The 25,756-nt window shown below is 39.2% G+C and overlaps 1 protein-coding gene across 1 annotated transcript in view; it reads right to left on the bottom strand.

Moving 5' to 3' along the window:
• The window catches only part of LOC111152648 (ADAMTS like 3), a 333,594-nt gene that overhangs the window by 151,022 nt on the left and 156,816 nt on the right, over window positions 1–25,756 (bottom strand). The window contains 1 exon segment of the mRNA XM_022511191.1: window positions 4,443–4,517. Within this exon segment, the coding sequence (XP_022366899.1) occupies window positions 4,443–4,517 (75 nt within the window).

Here is a 25,756-nt window from a genome sequence, read left to right as displayed (position 1 = left end):
ATTGGTACAATGTGAGCATTTGTACCACTTTCCACGGCATCTACTACACATCACTGTGATCAAGATATGGAACCCTTACATCACCACAGATCTCTGTCCTACCCGTTACTGCTTTATTCACATTTGCTTTTATAGGAACGGAAGAGCTTTTAGAACTCCCACAGAAAAATGGTCATGGTTTAACCCAAATAGCATTTCTACTTTATTTACACTAGATCTTAGCTAAAAAGCCAAGAAACGATCTACTTTATTTAAATGATTTTTCTTTCCTCCTTTTTTTCCCCTTTCATTGTGTAAATATCACCATCCGTGGTGGATCTGGTCTGAGGTTGAAAGAGGCAATTTTTGTAAAAAAACAAAAAACAAACAAACAAACAAAAACGAAAAGAAAAAAGCCAGGCTAGGGGTTGGGGCATCTGCATTTCTGACCCCAGCTCTATTTCCAAGCCTTGGGCTTTCGCTGCCTTATTTCTAAATGTGGCCTCAGAGACACAGTCCCGCGGGCGCTCTTCTACTCTGAAACCTACACTTGGTTTGTGGCTATCAATGGTTCTTTGACCACCTTGAACAAAGGACACAACAGAACGCGAACCCCAGGAAAGCTGATGAAACACAAAAAAAACCGTCTGGCCCTGGGGCCTGCCATCTGCATGTGGCTGTTCTTGGCTCTTTTCCATTGATTTCTCTCTGCCCCGGGAGCACCTGCCGGAATCCAAGCGTCCCCGGACAGACTGTGTAAGAGGCATAAGGAGACATCCCTGATTACGCCTGACAGGCAGGCTGGGAAATTTTCTGGGAACCCTCCAGGCTGGACAGGAGCTCCTTGATCTGCAGGAATCATTAGTGGCCGAAGAATACTGCCGGCTACTCACAGGCACATGGAACCCCAACCACGTTGGCCCTGATCTCCATGACCGCAGTAGATTTTTGGAAAGTGTGAGATTAAATTCATTTCCTAGTTCCAATGAAGATATAAAACGGGTGTTATAAAGTGAGCTGTCAGGAAAAATGAGAAGGGGAGCCAGAGATGGTAAGAAGTCCGTCCCCGGGAGGATTATCCCTCTGACGAAAAGGAGCAGACGCTGTGAGCATTGTGGCCTTATCAGGGACACGGAGGGAAGCTGGACAAAAGCCATCCTCCCAGAAGGCCTGCAAAACACCGGGCTTCTAGGCTGAGGTCAGCCTGAAATGAGCTGACTAAATTCAAAAAATGTTCTGTGCTGGGGTCAGGATTGCACAGCCTTCTGGGCCACAGCGTCCCGAGTGCCATCAGACCGCAGAGCTACGGCGGGATGTCAGAATCTGGGAGGAATGAAGACCAGTAGGACAGCCACCCTCTAAAACCAAAGGCCAGCATTTCTGTTAGTCCAGTCCTCGTGTTTTGTGTTTTGGTGTCAAGTCTCTTTTATCACTTTGAACGGCATCCAAGACCTTAAGTGGCAAGGACATGAGAGCTCAAGGACCAAAGCCAGTTTTCAAGTGCATGTGAATTATCCAAGTCCAATATCCAATTATCCATATGCTTATGATAAAATGTCTTCATGGCTATAACTTCCAAAAGGCTTCCAGCTCTGTAGGTCACAAACACCAGCATACACAGGCGGTGGAAGCCAGGGCCTCTGACCTCTGTTGTGTAACGGGGTCAGAAGTAGGTGAACAGAGACAGGAGAAGTGAGTTGATGAAGGCAGAGTTCACGGATACAAATGATTCTGACAACTGGGTTGTCAAACAAAGCCAGTGTGATGAAGCTCTGGGTGAGGCGGAGGTTTTCAGTTTATGACGTCTTGGCTTCTCAAGTCTATTGCTGACCAAACATACTCAATGCTGAAATTTTGCTACAATAAAATCTCTTTTGCAGGAATCTTCTTAGGGCTTCCATTTTTGAAGTGTTAGGGAAATTCGGGACTATGCCATTGGGTTAATGCTGGGGCCAGGCGTGGAACAGGATTGGAAATTTAGGATCTATACATCTCCAGGCAATAGGTAAGATAGACATTCCACTCCGTGGCAAAGAAAGTGACACTAACATTATGGGGTGTTCTAAGTTCTTTAGTATGTTAGCCTTTTGGAGAGCTGTAGTTAATACAGATCTTAAAAGTATGATTTATTACAGCCAAGTAAGCTTTATTTCAGGAATATATCTTCGTTTCAAATTAAAAAAATTAAGAAAACAGTTGTATAAATCAAGAAAATAAAACCACTTCTATATTTAGATGTTCAGAAATGTTAACGAAACCCTTTGTAAATGAAGCCAGTTCGGCTCATCGGCGGAGAAGGATAACTTGTGGGAACCCTTCCAGAGCCCACTGCAAGATGGTTCAGAGGAGATATATTCCAAGCAACAATTCTGTCACCTTTGGAGACACGGCAACATTTCTGAGCCCTGTTCTTGGAACAGTGCCAGTTTTGAGTATAAAGTTTTGCTTAATATGCCAGAACATATTTGCATGTAAATGAGTATGTTGCCACCACATACTCGTCTTGGCTTACTCTGTTTGCTGTCTACGTCCTCTGGTTTGGAAGCTGAATTTTGGGGAACTGCCTTTAGCATCATGAGAAAATTGGGCCCAGTCACTGAATTTTTTTTTAAACATCTTTTTGATACGCCAAAAAATCCACATGCCGTAAAATTAGCCCATTTATAACCCAGATTAAGGATTTCAGTATATTCACAGAGCTGTGAAAATATCACGAGATCTAAGTTTAGAACATTTTTGTCATCCCCAAAAGAAACCCTATACCCGCTAGCACACATGCCCCCATCTCCCCACCAACCCGACTTCCCCCAGCCCCAGGCAACCACCAAGCTACTTTCTGTCTCCATAGATTTGCTTATTCTGGACATTTTCTATAAGTGGAATGACATGTGGCCTTTTGCAACTGGTTTCTTTCACACAGCATCATGTTTTCAAGGACCATCCGTGGGGAGCGTGCGTCGTGCGCCACATTCTACTCATCTGGCCATCAGCTGATGGACTTGGGTGGTTTTCACTTTGGGTTTATTATGAATGGTGCTACTTTTAAGATTCAATGGTCCATATTTTTGAATCCCAAACCATATGTGCCAACGGGAGCCCTCCAATGATTTACAAAATTTGGATCTGAATGGTTTTTTTTTTCCCTATTTTCAAAAATCAAGTTCACGCTTATAAGGATGAAAATGTACCCTCATCAAGAGATGTAGGCTTTAAGCCATTTTACAAACCCTTGTAAAAGTTTTGCTGCTTCCTTATAGAGAAAGCCTTGAATACAGTGTCCATTATAGGACTGTAAACATTATAGTATTTTAGTTAAAAAAAAAAAGTGGTCCCACCCTTTTAGTCCTAATTGATAAAATAAAGTTATGGGTTTAAAAGAAAAAAAAGGGGGCTTTCAAACAATGGTTCACCCTTAGTGCCCCAAAGATATTCTCTTGCTTCTCTGATAGAGATCACCATGTACTACAGAATTTCTTGTTTTTTCAAGATTTAAATCTACATTAAATGTACTTAAACATTTTAACTTAAACTTTTCTCAAAGAACATTTCTGGTTGGAATATTACTATGGAATTCAAAATACACAAACACACACACACTTAAAAGCTACCAAAAACATTTGATGCTTGTGGCCCAGAGAAAATTTTACAAGCCCCAAATCTTTAAAAAAAAAAAAAAGACAAAAAGCCAATCTATCCCATGGACCTTGATTTGCATAGCTTTAAAACAGTTGTTAAGTACTGTTTTGTACTTTTATGGAAAGAGATGGCTGAACTCAGTACACTTTTTCAAGGCTAGGGAGCCAGTCTTGGCAGAGACTCATTCTCCTGTGAAAGAAACAAGAAAGTCCTGCCTTTGGCCACAAGGAGACCTTGGGAAAGAAACAGACAAACTGCTCTTTCCTGTTCTGTTAGGTCCTGAGAGACCAAAGAACAAAGAGGAGACGCCATCTGAGTTTGGCCAAAGAAACGATATAGTGGCAATCTTCTATCAATTCAAACTCCATATTCTGGGAAACCAGTGTTTATTTTCACTGTCCCTGGACCTGAAGTTGCAATGCGTTGGCAACAAAGCTTATACTTTTCAGCTATAATCACTGATATGGTTCTGTGTTTTAAAAAAAAAATTTTTTTTTAAATAATTTTTGTCCCAAACCTTTGGAATTTCCAGAAAACTCTTGAATACTATTCTACTCTCCCCATAAAAATAGTTTGTTTCCCATACAATTTGATTTCTTCTCCCACGAGGAGATTAAACCCAAACTGGTATATTTCCAAACACTGGGACATGAGAACAGAAAAATTCACGGTATTGATCATTCCCTAGTGATACAGATAATTTCAGAGTGACTGGCAAAATCCTTGAGATATTTTCCTATCTACCCATTAACACAAAGAAAGATTTTTTTTTTTTTTCTAAATAAACTATCAGGAAATAAAAACATGTTAGGATAAATTGTACTTACAAAGATGTGCTGGTCCTTTCACTGTAATTCTTACACTTCGACTTCCCAGAGGAACAGCAATTACATTTTCTTCCCCTAGGAAAGAATGCGGGACAAATGTAGTAAAACTTATGCAAGAAAGGCCTATCGAGATAAGCAAGTCAATCAAAACCAGGAGCATTTGCAACCGCAAAACAACTACTGTGCATAAGCCATATTCATACTACCTATAATTTCATTTAAATGTATTAAAAATAAAAACATTAAAGAAAAGTTAAAGTGAATACCCTGGCCTACCACCCCAACTGCCTTCCTCCTCCTGGCCTCTCCATGTGCTTTGATGGGGGAGAGGGTTTGGGGGAAGGTCCTCAAACTAGGGCCCTTGGGCCAAGTCTGGCCACACCCATTCACTTAAGGCTGCTTGACCCTACAGTTGAGTAGTTGTAACTAAGGCAACAGAGCTCCCAAAGCCCAAACTATTTACTCTCTAGTCCTACACAGAAAAAAGTCTGATGATCCCTGGCCTAGATCATTACCTTGGGTCAGTCTCTGGTGTTACATATTCTGAAATTAATTTTTATGGCTGCATAATAATCTAGACTCATATATAAAATTTTACCGCAGTAGGCCCTGACTTGAACACTAAGCCTATTACTAAATGGCATTAACATATTGTCAATGATATGAATTATTTCAAGCAGATGTTGTTTTTGTTTGTTTAATATAGAGAGAACAAATTTTTTGGATAAATTCTGGGGCAAAATTGTTGGATCGAAGGATGTTACTACGTTTGCTGACTTGTTTATACATTTTTATTAGATAAAAATATCGGTTTATTATTGAAAATTTAAAAATGCAAATAAGCAAGAAGATAAGATAAAAATATTTCTAATCCTGCTGCCCAGACATCATCACTTCTAACATTTGGATAAATATTCTTTTCAAATTTTGTTTGTTTTTTTCCTGATATACATACATGCAAAATATAGGCATACAGGTAAAATACATGTATGCATACATACATGCAAAAAAACAAAACAAAACAATGGACATTATGTAAATGTCCACCACTATAGGAGAGATGAAACAAACAATGATATTTCTGTACTAAGGAATACTCTGTGCCTGATAAAAACAATGGTAAGAAGCTATAGGACTTGATATGGAAAGAAAGCCAACATACATATTGATGAATAAAAAAGAAAGTTAAAAAGCAACATATATGGGTAATGATTTCTTGGATGTGACACCAAAAAGTACAGGAAACACATGAAAAAACAAATAAACTAGACTACATCACAGTTAAATTTTTGTGTATCATAAGATACCATCAACAGAGTAAAAAAGGAACCCATGGAATGGGAGAAAATATTTACAAATCACATATCAGATAAAGGGTTACTATCCAGAACATATAAAGAAATTGTATAATTCAACAAAAAACAACGAACAAACAACCCAAAATAAAATGAGCAAAGGACTTAAACAGATATTTCTCTCAACAGAATATACAAACGGTCAACGGTTGCATAAAAACATGCTCAACTTCTTTAGGGAAATGCAAATCAAAACCATAATGAGATCCCACTTCACATCTAATAGGATGGCCATTATTTACAAAAAAACAAAAAAACAAACAAACAAAAAAAAACAGAAAATAATCCTCAGGATGAGAGGAAATTAGAATGCTTATGAACCACTGTTGGGAATATAAAATGGTTCAACCACTATGGAAAATAGGTCCTCAAAATATTATATACAAAATTACCATATGATTCAGCAATTCCACATCTGGGCTTATACCCATAAGAATTGAAAGCAGGGATTCAAATAGATGTTTGTACATCCATGTCCATAGCATTATTTATAATAGCCAAAAGGTGGAAACAACCCAAGTGTCCATCAACAGATGAGTGGGAAGCTATCATGTGGTACGTACATACATACATACATACATACAGTGGAACATTATTAAGCCTTAACAAGGGGGGCAATTCTGACACATGCTATCCAACATGGATGAACCAGGAAGATGTAATGTTAAGTGAAATAAGTCAGTCACAAAAGGATAAATACTGTACCATTCCATTCATAGGAACAGTCAAGTTCATAGAGACAGAAAAGTATAGCAGTGTTTCCCAGGGGTTGGGGTAGGAGGCAATAGGAGAGTTCTTGTTTGTTTAGTGAGTACAGACCTTCAGTTTTGAAGATGAAAAAAACCGGAGACAGACTGCGGTAATGGTTATATACCAGTCTGAATGTATTTAATGCCACTGAACTATACACTTAAAAATGACTAACATGGTAAATTGTATGTTATGCATATTTTACATTAAAAAAATGCATGAGGCATAAACTCATTGTAAAGTACATGTGTTTAATATTGCATTTTCATGTATATATTATTTATAGAAATATATACATACATAATACTTAATATTGTGTGTAAATGCATAGAATAACATTGTAGATACATTATAATATGAAAATTCATTGCACTGTGCAAGTCCATATTAGTAAATAACAGAGTGGGATTTTAATTATTTAATCCTTTAAATTCATGGAAGAGTTTTCACCAAATCTTTGACACTGGTTACCTCTAGGGAAAGAAATGAAATTTCTAGGAATGAAGGAAGAAGAACATAGTTCTATATTCTCTGTTTTGTATATTGACAACATACTAATGAGTTACTTTTCAAATACAATATTCAAAAGCTAAAAACATTTTTTACAAAAGAAGATAGAAAATGAGAAAGAAAAAAAAAAAGGACTAGGGCCCAAAAGTCTTACTGGGCGAGTTTTGCACATCTTAAGTAAAAGGTAAGCACATAAAAAGAAGACTGAAAGGTTCTCAGTCTTCTAAACTAAACTACTAAAACACAACTAAAACTACATTGAGATATGACCTCACACATGTTAGAATGGCCATAATCAAAAAGATAAGAGATAACAAATGCTGGCATGGATTTGGATAAAAGGAAACTTTTGTGCACTGTTGGTGGGATTAAAAATAGGAACAACGCCTGTGGGAAACAGTATGGAGTATCCTCAAAAACTAAAACTAGAGCAATTATATGATCTAACAATTCCACTTCAGTGAATATATCCAAAGGAAAGAAAACATGAACTCAACAAGATATCTGCACCTGCTTGTTCACAGGCGTTATTTACAAGAGCCAAGACATGGAAACAGCCTGAGAGTCCATCAATGGAGGAAAAGATGTAAGTGGTGGTAAACATGTATACAATGGAATATTACTCAGCTATTAAAAACTGAGGAAATCCTACCATTTGCAAGAACATGGGTGGAACTCAAAGGCATTATGTTAAGTAAAATAGATCAGATGGAGAAAAACATTGTATGATTTCAACTATATGTGGAATATAAAAACAAAGCAAAACAAAAACAAACAGAAAGGCAAATCAGACTGGTGGTTACCAGAGGCAGAGCATAGGGTGTGGAGGAATAGGAAGAAAGTGATTAAAAGGTGCAAACTTCCAGTTATAAGATAAAAAAGACTAAGGATACAATGTACAACAGGATAACTAGTTAATAGTGATGTGCAGGGGCGCCTGGGTGGCTCAGTGGGTTAAAGCCTCTGCCTTTGGCTCAGGTCATGATCTCAGGGTCCTGGGATCAAGCCCCACATCGGGCTCTCTGCTCAGCAGGGAGCCTGCTTCCCTCTCTCTCTCTCTGCCTGCCTCTCTGCCTACTTGTGATCTCTCTCTCTCTGTCAAATAAATAAAATCTTAAAAAAAAATAGTGATGTGCAATACACAGGAGAAATTTTCTCATCCCAAGAAGTTTTTTTCCTTATTCCTTCTCTTCTTTCTTTTCTTTTGATTATATCTATATGAGAAGATGGATGTTAGCTGAACTTACTATAGTACTCATGTCACAATATATGCAAGTCAAACCATCACGTTGTGTGCCTTAAACCTGTACAGTGATGTTTGTCATTTGTTTTTCAAGAAAACTAGGGAAAAAAACTACAGCCTCCAAAAAAAGATCTGAAGGTACTCTTTTTTTTTAATTTATTTTTTTTAATTTTATTTTTTATAAACATATAATATATTTTTATCCCCAGGGGTACAGGTCTGTGAATCGCCAGGTTTACACACTTCACAGCACTCACCATAGCACATACCCTCCCCAATGTCCATAACCCCACCCCCCCAGCCCCCCTCCCCCCATCAACCCTCAGTTTGTTTTGTGAGATTAAGAGTCACTTATGGTTTGTCTCCCTCCCAATCCCATCTTGTGACCCAGCAATTGCACTGCTGGGTATTTACCCTAAAGATACAAACGTAGTGATCCGAAGGGGCACGTGCACCTGAATGTTTATAGCAGCAATGTCTACAATAGCCAAACTATGGAAAGAACCTAGATGTCCATCAACAGACGAATGGATAAAGAAGATGTGGTATATATACAAAATGGAATACTATGCAGCCATCAAAAGAAATGAAATCTTGCCATTTGCGACAACATGGATGGAACTAGAGGGTATCATGCTTAGCGAAATAAGTCAATCAGAGAAAGACAACTATCATATGATCTCCCTGATATGAGGGAGAGGAGATGCAACATGGTGGGTTAAGGGGGTAGGAGAAGAGTAAATGAAGGTATTCTGATATTAGATAAATAAACTGCTTTTGTGCATTCTAATTAATATTGAATTGTTTTTAACTATATTTTATAATATATGCTATACTTACATAAATGTGAATAGGTTAATATACAATATTACCTATAAACATATACTCCAATATTTATTCCTAGTCTGTCTTCTGAAAATCCAAAAAATATTAATCAACTCAATAGCAATGAACAACCTTGCATCCATGTATGCCTCCTAATACCAATTCCCACTAAAAAGAACCAGGAATTCTTTAAGAAATGGTTTGCTCCTGTTGTGGGTCGGAAAAGGAACTAGATAATCCTAGAATTTTGTTATGGAATAATAAAAATTAAGGGAGCTCCCAAAGACATGAGTCATGTGAACTGAACTAAAGTTATGTGAAAGGACTTCAGGGTCAAAATAAAGGGTATCCAATTTGACAAAAAGGTGACAATTTGAACAGTAATAAGAATGATAACTGAAATGAAGTGAATCACACGAAATATGTTTAAATCCTTAATCACATGAAATATGTTTAAATCCTTAAGTCCTTAATAACACCAAAAGAAATTATTGGTCATATTCTGAGGATGCTACCAACCAGCTCATTTTTTTTGAAAACTGATAAATAAAGGCAAAAGAATAATGCATTTACTATGCCTTTCCACACAAACTGTACTTCAGGGAAACCAAATAGTTGATGCGGTGAAATTTTTCTTTGTAGAAATATCCAAGCTGATAAATGAAGGACTAATATATTATCATCATTTAAACATCAATTATCCATAGCTATAGCATCACAGTAAGAGAGAAAACCATACAGTATGTGCCTCATAATATGATGCAATAGGAAGTACATAACAGCAACTTTAAAGTATTCTTACCAAAACAAACACACACATCTGAATGTGATCAAACCTCTATATCTAACAACCTACCTACAGGAAATGTAGGGTACAAAGGAACATACTAAACTACATCATGGAAATGTAAAGAGAAAAATATAAATTATGGAAAAATCTGTAAGACAAATGAGCAGCTTCCTTAACAAATAAATATCAAGGGGGAAAAAGGACATACTTATAATTACAAACAAATTAAGAAACATAATAAGGCTAAAAAGAGAGGAGGACGTACTTATAATTTTAAAAAAGAATTAAGAGACATAACATATAAATGCAACATACAGATCTTATTTAGAGACTAACTTGAATAAGCAAGCAAAAATGATGGAGTAAGGAACTCTGAAAACTACACCTCCATGAAAACACTAGAAAAAATTGTCTGAATCAACATTTTCAAAATTTTGCAAATTAACTATGGCTTGCAGCAATCTGGGCAAAATTTATTCAAGAAGAACACCGAGTTAGGAGAAGGCAGTTGGAAGAAATTGAAAGGGGAGGTGAACAATGAGAGACTATGGACTCTGAAAAACAATCTGAAGGGTTTGAAGGGGGGGGGTGGGAGGTTGGGAGAACCAGGTGGTGGATATTAGAGAGGGCACGGACTGCATGGAGCACTGGGTGTGGTACAAAAACAATGAATACTGTTATGCTGAAAATAAATTTAAAAAATGATATTAAAAAAAAGAACACTCGGTAATAACAACAAATTTTATGGCATTTTGAATTGCCTAGTCCCCTATCCCCCATCCTCAGCCTCTGCTGTAACCTTGAAAATCAACATCCCTTAGTCATTGTGAAAATCAGTAGCCTGTAAGATGCCGCAGGGGCAGATTATGGTTGGATCTCCTTCAAAGCTCCAATTCTCAACTGTCATTATTTGACCTGAACGATGGTTCCTTGGAAGACCTCACTCACAAAGCTGTCTTTATTTTACCTACCTAGGAGCTTTCCCAGTACAAACAGCCCTTTCCCAGGGGGCACTTGTCCAAAACAATCAGAGGCAATTGTTTAACATTGGGGCTACCCAAGGTGGAAGATAACAGTTGAAGAAAATAACAAGCTATCCAAAAGCTTGAAAGGAAATGTTGAGGAATAGAGATGTCCACATGGGGGCTTTGAAAAGTGCCAACATACTCCAGGGAATCTAGAAGGTCACACATATGCAGAGGGCCATGTGCACACTCAGAAAAGACCTGAGAAGGCCCTAAATTCTCACCTCTGGCTGACCTTGAGACTCTGCAATAATTAGGAAGTGGAGGCTATAATAGAGTTGTCAGCTGCCTGGTGGAGTGTTGCACTGTGTGTTAACACACAGAGCCCCTTAATGAAGACTTACTGATTTTAGACATTTTAAGTTTCTATTGAATTATTAGTTGACCACTAAACCAATCGAGCAGAGACTTCAGTAGCTACATGTGACAAAGAATACAGACTTTACAAAATGGATTTAAAAAGTTACTTAACACACAGGAGCAACAAACAACAACAAACTGGGGAGGGGGGTAGAATTTGATTTCCAGACATACAACATTATATTTAGAATGTCCACTTTTCAACAAAAAAGTTACAAAACCTACAAAAGAACAAGAAAATATGGCCCATACACAGGAAAAATAAAAACAACCAATAGAAACTGTCTCTGAGTAAGCCTAGAGTTGGAATTTTAGACAAAAGCTTTAAATAAACTACATTAAATATGCTCAGAGAAATAAAGGAAACCATATTTAATCCAAACAAGTAAACTATAAGATAATATTTATGAGATGATCTGAGACAAATGAACACAGACTGGGTATCTGATGACATTACGGAATTACTACTAATTTTTAGATGTAATAATGGCTTTGTGATTATGTTTTTAAAAAGAGTCTTAATTTAGAAGAATAAAGGTCTAAGATTTAAAATTTATACTCTAGGCAAAGATATACAAACATAAAATAGGAATCATGTATGATTGCCACACAAAGTTTAACTCAAGGCAAAAATACATTAAATAAAGGAACATCACTTCAAAATAATCTAGGGAATAATTCTGCTATCATGACTTTCATATATGCTTTAGATAAATGGTACAAAAATAGATGAAGTAAAATCTATAGGAAAGAAAGGAAAAAATGGGAGAAAATGCCTATCAATAATAAGACAATAACACATATCTTTCAACTGATGGACATATGAGAAGGTCTTTCACAGTAAATTAAAAATAACTCATAAACATAAGAAAATGCTCAGAGTTATGCAAAAGTAAAATATAATAAAATACAGTTGAAAGTTTTAATCCAACCTTTTAGCAAATTACAAAGACTGATAATATCCCACATTGGAAAAACTGGAGAAAACAGTTGCTAAAACTATGAGTGGGAGTGTAATTGGCAACATGTTTGTGAAAGGCAATTTGGCAATATCAACCAAAAATTTTAATATGCATCCCATTTGATTCCACAACTGCCTTTACCAGAACTTTTCCTATGAAAAAAATTTCATAATTGTGCAAAGACGGATGTTTAACATACTTTATATACATAAAATCATAATTCTTTGCAATATTTACTGCAGCATTTTTGAAATAATAATGGACATAGGAAACCACATAAACATTTATGAATGGAGGGTTTGTTAAATAAATGTTGACATATTCATCAGAAAGACCAAGTCAGTCTACGTATACCAACATAGAACTAGGTCCATGATACAGTATGAAGTGACAAAGACTATTCAGTATGGTAAATATACACACATCTGTAGACACACACACCATCATGTCACTCGTGCTTCTCTGAGGTCTAGGAATATGAATGTTTTTTGTATTGTTCCTTATGAATTTTCTGTATTTTCCAAATTTTATATAATAAAAATGTATTACTTTTATTCTCCAGTGTTATTTTTTAAAAATTGATCAGTTAATTGTTCAATGGCTTTAGATTTTAAGATGGCATTTATGCTATTAGAGGGTGACAAGGATCTCCAAGTAGAGTTAGAGTGACTACATTCTTTATAGGCTGAGGCTGGCCAACGTGTTAAGGACAATAATCAAACTATGAACTTCACTGATATTATTTAAGGTAAAAGAGTCAAAAATATTACATCAATGAAAGACACAGAGTACAGACAACTTTTTGAATTTTTATTCACATCTGACTTCTTTGTCAAGAAATACTTCTATTTAGAAGTAATAAAAATGTATCAAATCACTATGCTGTACACCTAAAACTAATATAACATTGTGTGTCAACTACACTAAATTAAAAAATTAACAATAAATACCGAAGTAGCGCATTATAATTATCTGAAAATTTGCTTCCAAAGCCTTTTCAGACTCTCTAATGAAATTTTGGTGATGACTATTGTTAACACTGCTGTATGGTATATTTAAAAGTGGCTAAGAGAATAGATTCTAAAAATTCTCTTGGTATAATTCATTAACTATTCCTGATTTTAAAAAAAGAACTCTCAGTAAATAAAATAAATCAAATGTTTGTAACGTGATTTTTAAATACCAATAATGGGAAGCCTGAATGGCTCAGTTGGTTAAGCATCCGACTCTTGATCTCAGCTCAGGTCTCAATCTTGGGGTTGTGAGTTCAAGCCCTGGGTTGGACTCCCGGATGTCTAGCCCACTTAAAAAAGAATGCCAGTAATATGATTAATATACTTTATGCTTAAATATTAGAAACAATGTTACTTAAATAGGGAAATGAAGGGACGTTAATTACCACCATTTGATTTAGGATCTTTAGGGAGACTAGCCAAAGTAACTGGGCAAGAAAAAATAGTCTAAGCACTAGAAATCAGGAGGAGATTAATATGTGCAAACCTCATTTTATTTGCATATTGTCGATACTGCTTATCTTTCTTTTCTTCTTTTTAAAACAAAGTAAAGATTTGTGACAACACTGCATTCAGCAAGTCTATGGGTGCCATCTCTCCAACAACATTTGCTCACTTTATGTCTGTCTGTCACATTTTGGTAATTCTCACAATATTTCAAATTTTTTCATTATTATTGTATTTGTTATGGTGATCTATGATCAGTGATTACGACTCATTAAAGGCTCAGATAACAGGATTTTTTAGCAATAAAGTATTTTAATTAAGGTATATACTTTTTTTAGATATAATGCTATTGCACACTTCATAGACTATGTTATAGTGTAAACATAACTTTCATATGCACTGAGAAACCAAAAATTCACTTAACTACTTTATCATGATATTCACTTTATTACAGTGATCTGGAGCTGAACCTCCAATATCTTCTAGGTGTGTCTATGTTCAAAAGTTAGTAGATTTCAGAAATACCACAATAATCAGAAAACATAATGGAAGAAAATATCCCATTTGCAATGGCAAGAAAAAATGATGGAATACGTTGGAATAAACTTTTTAATAATGAGCATGACCTACAAAAAGAAAATGTTAAATCTCTCTCTAGACATAAATATGCCTTGAGAAAATGAAAAGATTAATTCATTTGATATAAAATTTAAACATAAAATTGTCAAAGACAGAAAAAATTATAATTACAGACAGTTTCCTTAATATACAAAGAGTGCTTACAAGTGAATAAGAAAAAAAAACATAAGTTAACATGAAAATTGGCCAAATGCTTGAAAAACAGTTCAAAGGAAAAAGAATTAAAATTATAAGAAGCTCATGAAAAGATGCCCAACTCGGTGGTAATTACAAAAATCCAGATTGAAAATAAGATATATTTCATTTATTCCATTAATAAAATTGAAATGTTCTCATAAATTTTAATTTGTGAAGATAGCAGTAAATCTTACTGGAGGAAAAATTGGCAGTATCTTTGAAAAATAAAAACATATAATCAAAGATAAACTTGTATAAATGTGAAGCCTAGCAAAACTAAGAAAAAAACCCTAAATGTTCATTAATATGGGTCTGGTTAAATAAATCATGGCATGTTTTTCTAGGTCAACATTTTAAGAAGATAAAGTAGACTTTTGAGAACCAACAGGCCCAAAAGCTCAGTGATAAAATTAAGTTGTAACAAAAATTGTATGTAATTATCAATTCTGTGTTGCCTTCAAATGCGTAAATGTGTAGAAGTTCTGTGTTATATTATGCACAGACACTACAGTCGTAAAGATTTCGAAAGACTGCTAAACCCAAGTGACGTGCCCAAATAGGTTTTCATCAGCTCTGGAAAGCATTCCAAAGCGCACATCCATTTTCAAGACACATCTGTATTATGTATATAACATGCTGTGTGTTTACTGCAGAAAATTTAGAATATCCAGGCAAAGAAAATAAGCAAGTCATGAATGAATCACAACGCCAATATGTTATCATATTAGTGCATTTTCTCCTTGGGGTAGGGGGAAACCGTTGAGTATGTATAATATATATTAATAATTTATTATGGCAAAATGGAGGAATTTTTCTGTAGAAATACAAAAAGGCACAGAAGGATAAAAGTAGAAGGAAAAGTTACCCCTATGACCTCACTAACTTCAGACCAATCCCGTGCTTTAGAGGTATAACGACTAGTAGGTGCTTGTATTACAGATGTTTGCAGTGTGTGTGTGTCTGGGGGTGTGTGTGTGTCTGGGGGTGTGTTTGCGTCTGTGTCCTTCAACTATCACCCACTGACACTTACACACTCAAGGGAAACCTCTCAGACCGGAACCCTTGGCTTTTGATTTTAGCCAGAATGCTCCAATCTGGGAACAAATTTTCTTCTGTGTAGAAGGCAACAAATCCCCAGTTGTGCACCGTATTAAACGTGGAGAGAATTACACAATGTAGAGCAGCTAGGCAAGGCTTGGAATGGCGGCAACCTAGAAGGGACCACTGTAAAGGATTTAGTGTCCTTAGAATTATGGGAAAACAAATCTACATGACACAGCATCAAATGTCTTCCCCTCCAAAGCTCAATGCCCTCCCATTTCCATAACTCTCCCACACAGTTTGATACATCAAGGCTCTGTGATACTTTTATAGGGCCGTACCTCCCAGAAGCACCTGGAGAGCTTGTTAAAACACAGATCCCTGCCCCACCCACAGAAATCCTGACCCAGAAGTTTCGGGTGGTTCCCAAGAACCTGCCAATCTAGCAGCCCCCAGGAGGAGCACTGCTTTGCATGGCACTGATTCTGAGCAGGGCGTAGAGAGGACAACTTCAGGTCACTGTGACAGTAAGGGAGGACTGCTCCATAGTCACAAATCTGTCAGCATTTCTTCACCATCCTGCAGGAAATGGCGACGCTCTGACTCTGACCAGAAATGCAGGAAGAACTCTAGAACTCTAGTTAGAGAGAGGATTTTGAGGTCGGGGGGAGGGCAGCAGGACTAAAGTCTCCACAGCAGTAAGAATTGTTAACAGGTTTTGTGAATGCAGTTTCAGTTACGCAGTGGGCACAGAAGGCTGTGGTTTGAAAAATAAAATGATGGATGGAGGAGTAGAGAGACAGGAAGTACAAGCAGGTTTTCCAAACTCTGTCAGCAAAGGTAGGGGAAAGATCCGGGTGGTGGCGAACGCTGTGGAGATTTAAAATACATATATATTTTATATGTAATTCACACACAAGTCTTAAACTTACACCTTGTTGATATCACTCATCATCAGGGAAGTACAAATAAAACCACAGTGAGACATCACCTCCCCTGTCAGAACGGCTCAACGCAAAAACAGGAAATGACAAGGGCCAGTGAGCACGTGGAGAAAGGGGAGCCTCGTGCACTGTGGGTGGGAACGCAAACTGGGGCAGCCACTGTGGAAAACAGTATGGAGGTTCCTTAAAAAATTAACAGTAGAACTACCATATAATCCACTAATTCCATACTGGGTGTTTACCCCAAGAAAATGAAAATACCAATTCGAAAAGATACAGGCACCCCTAGGTTTACTGCAGCTTTATTTAGAATAGCCAAGATATGGAAGGATAAAGAAGATGTGAGAGATACCTATATATTTATCTCACACACACAGGAATATTATTCCACTATGAAAAAGAACGAAAGTTTGCCATTTTCAACGACATGGACGGAGCTAGAGAGTGTGATGCTAAGTGAAATAAGCCAGAGAAAGACAAATCCCATATGATCTCATTCACATGTGGAATTTAAGAATCAAATGAACAAACAAAGAAAAAAAAGAGAGAGACCAAGATCACATTGGTGGTTGCCAGAGGGGAGGGGGTTCAGGGGTGGGTGACAGCGGTGAAGGGGACCGAGAGTACATCTACTGTGATGAGCACTGAGAAATGTACAGAACCGTTGAATCACTCTATCGTGCACCTGTAGCTAATATAACACTGTATGTTAATTACACTTAGATAAAAAAAATTATACTTGTATTTAAGATGGAAGAAATCTGGGATCTCTTTTAACCCTGATGGGAAAGGAAGAGCAAGAGAGAGATGGAGGAGAGACAAGGGATGATGGGTGGAGTGGGATCTCTGAGGAAGCAGAGGGGCTGGAGTCCAGGACACAGATGGGGAGATTAATTAGCCCTGGAAAGGAAGCAGACACTCATGCCTCTGTAACAGGAGGGAGCAAGGAGTGGCTGTGAGCAGCTGTGGGGCGAGGTCTCTTCTGGCAGTTTCTGTTTCACTAAAATTTTTTTTCACAATCTTCTTTGGAGTCTAGCATAGAATCAGTTTTTGTATATGGTCCATAGCTGCTTGAAAAGACAGTATATTCCCTCAAAATGCAATGTTCGGTAATAGCGGTTAATATAACAATAATTACACTGTGCAGACCCTACGTGTAACTTTTACTGACTTAACAGCAGTTTAACTTCTTTCAATTTCTTCCTATACTTTTTTCTGCTTTATGTATTTTGATGTAATGGCATTTGCATGCAAATTTTTAGACCAGTTTTTCTCACTGATGGATATAAAATACTCATCTTTGATTTGGGTGGGTTTTTTTTTTCTTTTTGCCTGAAATTCTGCTAGCTCTGATACAAATACTGCTAGCATGCTTCGTCTATCTTGTCTATCACAATGGGCCATTTTTATTTTTTTTTAAGATTTTATTTATTTATTTGACAGAGAGAGATCACAAGTAGGCAGAGAGGCAGGCAGAGAGAGAGAAGGAAGCAGGCTCCCTGCTGAGCAGAGAGCCCGATGCGGGGCTCAATCCCAGGACCCTGGGATCATGACCTGAGCTGAAGACAGAGGCTCTAACCCACTGAGCCACCCAGGCGCCCCAATGGGCCACTTTTAAATCCCAAACAGCCTCTCAGTCAATTCCCCTTCAGTCTAGAGCTACCCAGAGCTAGACACCAGGACGGAGAGAGGAATCACTTGTAAATATCGTGGGAGCAGTCTGCTAGCTGGGCTTCAGCACAGGCTAAGTACAGACCACTTAAAGTCTCCTATTGCAAGTTTGCAAAAGAGGCCACCAAGCAGATCTGGTCGTGAGGCTGCTTTATGATATACCTTCTAATGGTGTAGACTCTAATGTCGAGAACAGTCCCAGTGTTAAGGGCAACAGGTCCCTGTGTCCGGGAACATTCAGATTTCATGGTGGTGGTAGTGGTGGTGGTGGGTGTTTGATTCAGTTGAACACTTTCAGTGTTTGAACTATTCCAAAACTTTTTACTTGAAGTTTGGGGTGAGAGATTTTTGATATTGCTACTCACTGGGCCATCTGCCAGGGACCTCTTCTTGTCACATGTTACACGTCCTCTGCATTATTGTTACTCTACAAACCACCTGGAAAGGCAGCGTGGATGGGTGGTTAAGATCACCGATTCTGGAGCCAGACAACTTGGCTGGAAATACCAGCGCTGCCACTTACAAATACTGTGTGAACTCGGGCACGTTTCTTACCTTCTCTGAGCCTCAGTTACACCTGTAAAATGAGGACAATAAGCATACTTGTTTCAAGGGGGTTTTGAGAGTACTATATGCATGAAGCTTAGAAGGGAACTTAACCACCAGTAGGGTTGGGATAGTGTAAGTCATTCAGACCTCACTGAGCACCTGCTATGCCCCAAGAATGATGCCAGGTAATTTGAGGTAAATTATACCTCTTTTATTCTAACAAAAGCCCTCTCCTACAAGTAAGAAAACTGAATTTTTCCCCCCAAGTTTAAATGACTTTCCCAAGATCGCAGAGTTCCAAGGCAGTAGAGCTGAGGCTAGAACCAAAAGCTACACTCTGAGCCTGAACTTCTGCTGTGAGACCCAATCATAATTGTGTAAACCCAAACTCACTCATCAGAAGAACGTTCATTACAGACTTCCACTTCATGGGTTTCACTTGTTTGATTTTGCAATCACTGGGTTGACCTAAGGATCCATTAAATTTGCTTCCACGGGCTTCCCTCCCACACATAAATGCTCAAATCCAGCTGTTCCATCATTTTTTTTCTGTGTCTCATTTCCTGCTGCAGATCACAGTTTTGCTAAGTAGCAAGATGTACAGGAAGTACACTGTCCACACAATATTAACTAATCAATAAACATCAGTTTCAGCCCAGAAGGACTGTAATTTATGTCAGATTGTTTACTTTCACTATAATGTCCAACTAGAACGGCAACAACCTAAATATGTCCGTTCCATGGTGTTACAAGAAAAGAGCTTTACTCCCCCTTTGACAAGCTCATTCCTACTGTTCCATTACTGGTTTGTGTTTTTCAATTTTTAAAATTTAGTCGGTTGGAGGTTTTTGGCTGAATAAAAGTTTCCGTCAAGCATTTTTCCTATTACTTTCCTTGATCCTGCATTTATTTTCTCTTTCTGTTCTTTTTTTTAAAGATATTACTTATTTATTTATTTGACAGAGATCACAAGTAGGCAGAGAGGCAGGCAGAGAGAGAGGAGGAAGCAGGCTCCCCGCTGAGCAGAGAGCCCGATGCGGGACTCGATCCCAGGACCCTGAGATCATGACCTGAGCCGAAGGCAGCGGCTTAACCCACTGAGCCACCCAGGCGCCCAACTCTTCCCGTTCTTTAAGTGAAAACACACACACCCTCCCAGCCCCCAACACTGTCCATTCCCGAGGAACAAAGGTGTGTTTTTAAAAAGGAAGGAATGTATCTCAATAAATGCTAATGTGAATAATAATAACAGCCTAATGGAAACATTGGAAAGAATGGGACCGTGGTTGTGAAACCATTTTGTAAGCTGAGAAACAACAGTGTTTGTGAATGTGCTCAAATGCCCATCACCACTCAGTGTCATTTACACTAGAAGGAGGTGGTCTGTGGACACTGTGCAGAGTGGGGGCTGACAACTTTTCAAAGTCAGGTACTCAGTTTTGATCAAGTTCACCTGTCGCTCTGTGCAGGTAGGAAGGAGGCGAGGGAAGGGGACGTCAGTGTATGAAGACACCAGTCCCACAGGGGGAGGGCTGTGCACGCTGCCTTTTGTAGCTGGAAGTAAGACCAATGAGATATGCCAATGACAAAGACAGGGAATGTCAAATTCAGAAACTGACAACCACTTCTGAAAAGGAGAGAAGGGTATTAGAGAATCGATTCCATTTACTATAGCATCAAGAAGCATAAGATACCTGGGAATAAACCTACCAAAGAGGTAAAAGATCTGTACTCAAGAAACTACAGAACTCATGAAAGAAATTGAAGAAGACACAAAAAGATGGAAAAACATTCCATGCTCATGGATTGGAAGAATAAACATTGTTAAAATGTCTATACTGCCCAGAGCAATCTATACTTTCAATGATAACCCAATCAAAATTCCACCAGCATTTTTCGAAGTGCTAGAACAAACAATCCTAAAATTTGTATGGAACCAGTAAGGACCCCGAATTGCTAAGAAAATGTTGAAAAAGAAAAACAAAGCTGAGGCATCACCTTGCCTAATTTCAAGTTTTTACAAAGCTGTGATCACCAAGACAGCATGATACTAACACAAAAACAGACACACAGACCGATGGAACAGAGGAGAGAGCCTAGATATGGACCCTACTCCCTATGGTCAAATAATCTTCGACAAAGCAGGAAAATTTATCCAGTGGAAAAAAGACAGTCTCTTCAATAAATGGTGCTGGGAAAATTGGACAGCTACGTCTAGAAGAATGAAACTTGGCCATTCTCTTACACCATACACAAAGATAAACTCAAAATGGATGAAAGACCTCAATGTGAGGCTGGAATCTATCAAAATCCTAGAGGACAACATAGGCAGTAATCTCTTCGACACTGGCCACAGCAACTTCTTTCAAGATATGTCTCCAAAGGCAAAGGAAACAAAAGCAAAAATGAACTTTTGGAACTTTATCAAGATAAAAACCTTCAGCACAACAAAGGAAACAGTCAACAAAACAAAGAGGCAACCCACGGAATGGGAGAAGATATTCGCAAATGACCGTACAGACAAAGGGCTGATATCCAAGATCTATAACAACTCTTCAAGCTCAACATCCAAAAAATAATCACGTCAAAAAAATGGACAGAAGACATGAAGAGATCCTTCTCTAAAGAAGACATACAAATGGCTAACAGACACACGAAGGATATTCATCATCATTAGCCATCAGGGAGATTCAAATCAAAACCACACTGAGATACCACCTTACACCAGTTAGGATGGCCAAAATCAACAAGAGAGTAAACAACAAGTGTTGGAGAAGTTGTGGAGAAAGGGAAACCCTCTTACACTGTTGGTGGGAATGCAAGTTGGTGCAGCCACTTTGGAAAACAGTGTGTAGATTCCTCAAAAAATTAAAAATAGAGCTACCCTATGACCCTGCAAGTGCACTACTGGGTATTTAACCCAAAGATACAGATGTAGTGAAAAGAAGGGCCATCTGTACCCCAATGTTTATAGCAGCAATGGCCACGGTCGCCAAACTGTGGAAAGAACCAAGATGCCCTTCAACAGACGAATGGATAAGGAAGATGTGGTCCATATACACTATGGAATATTACGCAGCCATCAGAAAGGATGAATACCCAACTTTTGCATCAACATGGATGGGACTGGAGGAGATGATGCTGAGTGAAATAAGTCAAGCAGAGAGAGTCAATTATCACATGGTTTCACTTACTTGTGGAGCATAAGGAATAGCATGGAGGACATTAGGAGAAGGAACGGAAAAGTGAATTGGGGGAAACTGGGAGGGTGAGAACGAAACATGAGAGACTGTGGACTCTGAGAAACAAACTGAGGGTTTGGAGAAGAGCGGGGTAGGGGACAGGTGATCCTGGTGGTGGGTATTAAGGAGGGCATGTATTGCATGGAGCACTGGGTGTGGTGCATAAACAATGAATCTTGGAACGCTGAAAATTTTAAATTAATTTAAAAGGAAAAAAAGGAGAGAAAGGACACACCAGGGATGTGATTTGGGGAGAGCAACCAGCTGCAAGCTGAAAACTGATTTCTATGCCCTCCCCTGCCCAGCTACGACATCCCATGGCCCTGCCCTGAGCAAATTCCACACGATGTCATGGGAGTCTCTTACTGTTGAAACTGCACCTGAACGTCCTTGCGTCAGCTCTGGGGTCTATGCAGAAGCATCTCTCCCAACCTGGAGCTCCATTTCTTTCCTGGCCTAAAATGCCTTCACCTCCAAAGAGCAGGGTAACAGGCAGGTGCCTAAGAATGTACCCTTCCATGCTCGTTTCCAGGACTCGGCTTGAACAGCATTCAGTAGAGGAGCTTCGTGATCCACAAGCAGCAAGTGAGAACTTTCTGTCCAGATGCTCCCCAGCATTGCAACATACCACTTTTTCTCTGTCCTTTATAGTGCATCTCCAAAATCAAGAGCCTGATGAGGATTAAATGTTCATTGGCCTCTGACTCTATAGTGGGAAATAGGGGTTCAGAATATGTCACCCCAAATATGCCACCTTGGCATACCTATTATTTTGAATGAAAAGTACTTGAGAAATAGCAGGTGTGGCAAGGACATTCTGTCCATCCTTCGTCCACATGAAAGGAGAATATGAATCTTCCACGAGAAAGGCACGCTCCCCATACCGGGGGGCATAGAAGACATCTTTATCACCAGACATAAGGAATTTAGAGCTGAGAAGTCTTCATAAACAAACCTTGTTATGGCTTCACCATTTACTACCCTCAGCCTAAGCCCTTTGTCTTGTCAGTTCTTCACAAATGTATCATTCCTTTGTTTAAAAGGTATAAAAGCTTCCTGCTTTGGCCACTTCTCTGAGTCTCATATCTTTGTGGGCTCCCATACATACACACATCATTCAATTTCTTTTTTTCCTATTAATCTGTCTTCTTCTCACTGGGGGGCTGTCAGCTAAGAACCTAGAAGGTAGTGGGAAAATTATCTTTCCTCCATGACAGCGCCACCAGAGGCTGAAAAGCAGAGGTATTCACCAAAAGCACATATCAGAGGCACCTGGAAAATTTGATGACAGACGGACCACCCAAAATTCTAGCATAGGGCTTGAGGAGTAGAACACGGAATGGTCCAGATGTGCAGGCTGGATTTGGAACCACAGGCTGGGCTCTGACAGGGGGAACCACGGGCAAGTGGGTTGAGGCAGCCTTTGCTCTACTTCTGGTTCCGTTCTTGTGGTACCTTTGTTCGGACCCCATCTCTCTAGGCCTCTGTGGACATTCCAGCTCCTGCTCCTCTGGCCACCCTTGGAAGTCAGCTCAGGAGGGTGGCGGGGCACAGGGACTCTGAAGTCAGATCAGCTCGAGCACTTACTTGCTGTGAGGCTCTGAATGAGGCATTTCACACGGAGCCCCTTTGTCACTGTCCCATTTGTCAAAGGGGAGGCTGTAATTGTACCTACTCTGCAGGGTTATGCTGAAGAGTAAATCACATCATACATAAAAGCACTTAGTGCAGCGCCTGGCACATGCGCACAGAGCCTATGGAGGCCACAGTTATTACCATCCTGGTAATTATTATTGTTGAGTACCTCCAAGCTCTCATCTGGTTAGTGGATGTCAGGTCTCCTGGGTAACTCCAGGTGGGACGGGGCTTAGCTGCCCATAGGCTCCTTCTGCTTTTAATTCACGTGGGCAGCTGGTCTAAGTGGGTTCTTCGGTCCTGTTCCAGTCAAGTCACTACATCTTTATGGAGAACATAACAGGTGTCAGCTTTGGGGCAGGTGTGAAAGGCCCTTGATGAGCTCACATGCTCATGAGTGGGTCAGCGCACAGACAAAACGCCTCCTATACAGGCAGAGATGATAGCATGGAGAAGGTACCTAAGCAAGCGTTCATGGGAGATAAGAGGAGACTTTACATCAACTCACTTTTCTTGCATATATAAAATTTCCTGGGCCCTTTAAGAATAAAGGTAAGACACCTCTGTTGAGACTTTTCATTAAAGCACTAGTAAAGATCTTCTTATAAGATCCTGGTCTTATTTCTCCGACCTCTATTCAATCCCAATATCTGTTTAAAAAAACAAAACAAAACAAAACAAAACCAAGAAATAAATTACAGATCTACTTAATGGGCTTTCAGAGCTAGAAGAGGTCTTGGAAATCATCTGTGCTAATGCTCTTAGCATACAGATGAAATAGCCAAGGTCCCTGTGATCCCACACAAGATCACAGATAGTGAGTGGCCAAGCTGAGCTTATTATCCAGTCTCTGGCTTCCAGTGCAGTTCTGCTGCACAACATTATTTAGTCCCGGTGAAACCATAATGGGAAGCAGAATCATCTCTAGCAAAGAGCCTGTATGCATTCGTTCAACATCTCCTGTGCTCCTGTGACATGCTCTATAAAGGCCAAGCAAGAAGCAAACAGAAAAGAGAAGAGCCAGCTCTAGATTGTGGATTGGTCAGAGAAAGTCTCCTTGAGGAGGTGACGCTTGAGCTCAAGGTGGAGGAAGAGGCAACCACATTAAGAGTGGAGGGAAGTGTTTTCCAGGTCCCAGGATGGGTCCATGCAAAGCCCCAACTGGGGGAAGGGCAACTGGCACTCAGGAATCTTCCAAACAGTAAGACTGGAGCCAAGAGCACATGGGGCAAAATGGCGCACATGACATAACATAGAGCCAGCCATGCAAGACTTTGAAGGTCATGGAAAGGGTATGGATTTTAGAATAAGTATAAAGGCAATTCATGAAGAGGTTAAGCTGGGGAGTTCATGGTCAGTCTGGATACTCTGTGAAAAACAGATTTCATGGCACTCCCTCTCAGTGGGGCCAGCACGTCATTTTCCTCTTGTTTTTCCTCATGCAGAGGACACAGAACACACACACGAAAGCGTGAGCGAGCTAGGAAGAGCAGGTACACAGGGCCCTAGATATTCAGTGTCAGGACCCTTCCTCTACGCTGTGCTCTCTCTCATTGAATTAAATGGGGGAACATCTCATTAAAATAAACAAGGTGTTGCATTTGAATATAACTTGGCCACAGAGACTTCTGTTACGAGTGTGTCATCGTTCAGAGTCCTGCCCTCGAAGGATGAATGGGGAGGTCAAGAGGGATGATGTGAGCAGACACTGCATGTGCCACGTTACAGCCAATACCGTCCCCCCTGTTACAGAACGAGTTCTGTGTACAGGCTATTTTTGGAAGTGACAGTCAAAGGAAAAATGGCCTGTGTATGAAGAGAAAATGTCATAATAATAACCCTCCAGCCCCAGGATTCTATTTCTGTCAGGAGTACCGAGCGAGGGATATTTGGTAAGAGGGTGTGGTTATCTAAGTCCAGTGAAATGCTGGGGTTCCCGGTCGGCCTTGGGCATCCCTGTATCAACAGGCTTAGTTGCCACCAGGTAAAAAAAAAATGCACAGAGGGCCCAGAGCAGACCAGCTGAGGTTGTTTATTTGCCTTATGTGGGTAAGACCAAAACAGTGGGGGCGCCTGGCTGGCTCAGTCGGTGAAGCGCCCAACTCTTGATCTCAGCTCAGGTCTTGATCTCAGGGT

Source organism: Enhydra lutris, unplaced genomic scaffold (assembly GCF_002288905.1).
Source record: "Enhydra lutris kenyoni isolate GAN:26980312 unplaced genomic scaffold, ASM228890v2 scaffoldscaffold29, whole genome shotgun sequence".
Lineage (NCBI taxonomy): Eukaryota > Metazoa > Chordata > Mammalia > Carnivora > Mustelidae > Enhydra > Enhydra lutris.
Note: the sequence above shows the minus strand (reverse complement) of the source record. Positions and strands in the feature narration are given on the sequence as shown.